General features: G+C 36.3%; 1 protein-coding gene across 1 annotated transcript; it reads left to right on the top strand.

Annotated features, from left to right (window-relative positions):
• The first annotated feature begins 1,053 nt into the window (after window positions 1-1,053).
• LOC141638257 (uncharacterized) lies at window positions 1,054-2,016 on the top strand. Its single transcript, XM_074447664.1, has one exon. It carries the CDS (start codon window positions 1,054-1,056, stop codon window positions 2,014-2,016), a length of 963 nt encoding a protein of 320 aa, XP_074303765.1.
• Window positions 2,017-2,250: the final 234 nt, after the last annotated feature.

The following is a 2,250-nucleotide window of genomic DNA, read 5'->3' as shown; positions in this document are numbered from 1 at the left end:
CTCAAAATCGTTATCTAGCTTCCAATCAAGTTAACGAATCCCAACTATGAAATAACACAGTATTGAAATAGACGATCAATGCTTACTTACCAACACTTGCCTAATTCCCTTAATAGCTTACCACCGTCAATTCTCATATCACACTTACCACTCTTTAATTAGATAATGGCTAAACCTTATCTATAATAAAACTAATCCCCTTAAGGCCTTAACCAATCTTGTATTAAAATTAAGATAGCTATAACAATACATAGTAGTACGTAATATAAACAAAAGTTAAGCAACTACATTAATCACAATCTGACAAATATACAACATGATCCCAAAGTTCGACACATATATTCATAGAACAACAAACAATGTTCACATAAGCTCGAACAATAATAAGATTAATTACTAGGATTGGTAAAATCGTGTTACCTTAAGTTAGAGAACCCAACTAATGGTAGTAGGAAATGGTCCGGATCAAATTAATGAAGGATGGATGAAGTGTAACAAGACAAATGCAAGTCGGAAGCGAGAGAAAGTGCAATATGATCACTTTTGAATTTTAAATAAAAACAATATTTGATTTGCAGAGTTCATGGGAATTGGAAAAGGAGCAATTGGTGGACCAAAACAAGTTAATAAGCATGAGAATACGAGATTTAGGAAATCGTGGTTTTGACGGCAGGAACATAGTTTCATAGCTGAAGAAATAATAAATAAAACATATATTTACTCTATATGATAAGATTTAACCCTATTAAGCTATTTTTATTTTTAATCGATTGAATTTCCAAAATCCAAAGCTATTTAAAGTTTGAAGGCAAACTTAAATTTTAAATCGTCTATTTTTAATATATAGTTGGAATTATTATTCTTTATTTATAAGAAATATAAGAAATATTAAGGTATTACAAGGATGAAGGGGGAAACAGCTGAGTTTATGGCTCGATGTTTGACATGTCAGAGGGTTAAGGGAGAGCAACGTCGACCACAAGTTAAGATTCAGTCTCTTAACTTTTGAGGGTTAAGGGGTGCAGAGGTGATTACTACTCCATTAAAATTTTGATGAGAGCTCTGAAAACGTTTGAGGTAGCTTCTGGTCTTGCTATTAATCAGGATAAAACTGATTTATATACTAATGGGGTGAGCTCAATGGAGAAGAGTAGAATACTTAAAATGTCTGGATTTATTGCTGGTACTTTTCCTTTTAAGCACCTAGGGATCCCTATCTCCTACAAAAGATTATCTATAGTTGACTGCAACAGACTGGTTAAGAAAATTGTTGCCATACTTAGGAGCCTAGGTGGTAGAAGACTAAGCTATGCTGGCAGGAAGGTCCTTATTCAGGCTGTGTTTTCTCAACTGCACAGTTACTGGGCTAGAATTTTTCTCATTGCCATAATTGTCATTAAGAAGATTGAGGGGATATACAGGAATTTCTTATGGTCTGGTGATGATCAGTTCAAGTCTCCTCTGATTTCTTGGGATCAGTGCTGCAAACCTAAGAAGAATGGTGGATTAGGGTTCCTCAATTTTTCTGAATGCAATAAAGCAAGTATTTCCAAGTTTACTTGGTGGATTGCTAGTAAGCAAAATCATTTATGGATCAAATGGGTGAATGCAATTTATATTAGGAACAAAAACTGGTGGGACTACTCTTCTTCTATCAAGTCCAGTTGGGCTTGGAGGCAAATTTGCAAAGTTAAAGAAATTTTTAAGAGTGGCTATACAAACAACCTTTGGCAAGCAGGTGACTATACTGTTCGGAGTGGATATGAGTGGATCCATACTCTCATCCCCAAAGTTAGATGGTGGCATGTTGTCTGGAACAGATTGTGTGCGCCCAAACATTCTTTCATTTTATGGCTTTACAATCTGAACAGGCTTTCAACTAGGGATATATTGTTTCAGCGTGGGATTATTCAGGTGACCACATGCTTCCTCTGCCAGCAGGCTGATGAGACCAGAAACCTCCTCTTCATTCAGTGCGAGTTCAGTAACAAGTGTTTGGAGCTCGTACATATTTGACGAAACGAGATGAACTAAGTTTACGATTAGTGATGCTCGACTCAAATGTAGACGAAAGTGCCCTCGTAAGAGGAAGTTAAACAGATTGATTAAATTTGATTATGGTGGAGTTGGTCAAATTGGTCGGTCATGCAAAACAAGGCTAGGACTCAGAAAGATCCGAGCTTACGTGGTCGAAAGTTCAAGCACGTAGACGCCAAAAAGTAAGAACGTGGTCTAGAATGCAAAGGCAGA

This window comes from Silene latifolia, unplaced genomic scaffold (genome assembly GCF_048544455.1).
Source record: "Silene latifolia isolate original U9 population unplaced genomic scaffold, ASM4854445v1 scaffold_20.1, whole genome shotgun sequence".
In the NCBI taxonomy this organism is placed as follows: domain Eukaryota; kingdom Viridiplantae; phylum Streptophyta; class Magnoliopsida; order Caryophyllales; family Caryophyllaceae; genus Silene; species Silene latifolia.
Note: the sequence above shows the minus strand (reverse complement) of the source record. Positions and strands in the feature narration are given on the sequence as shown.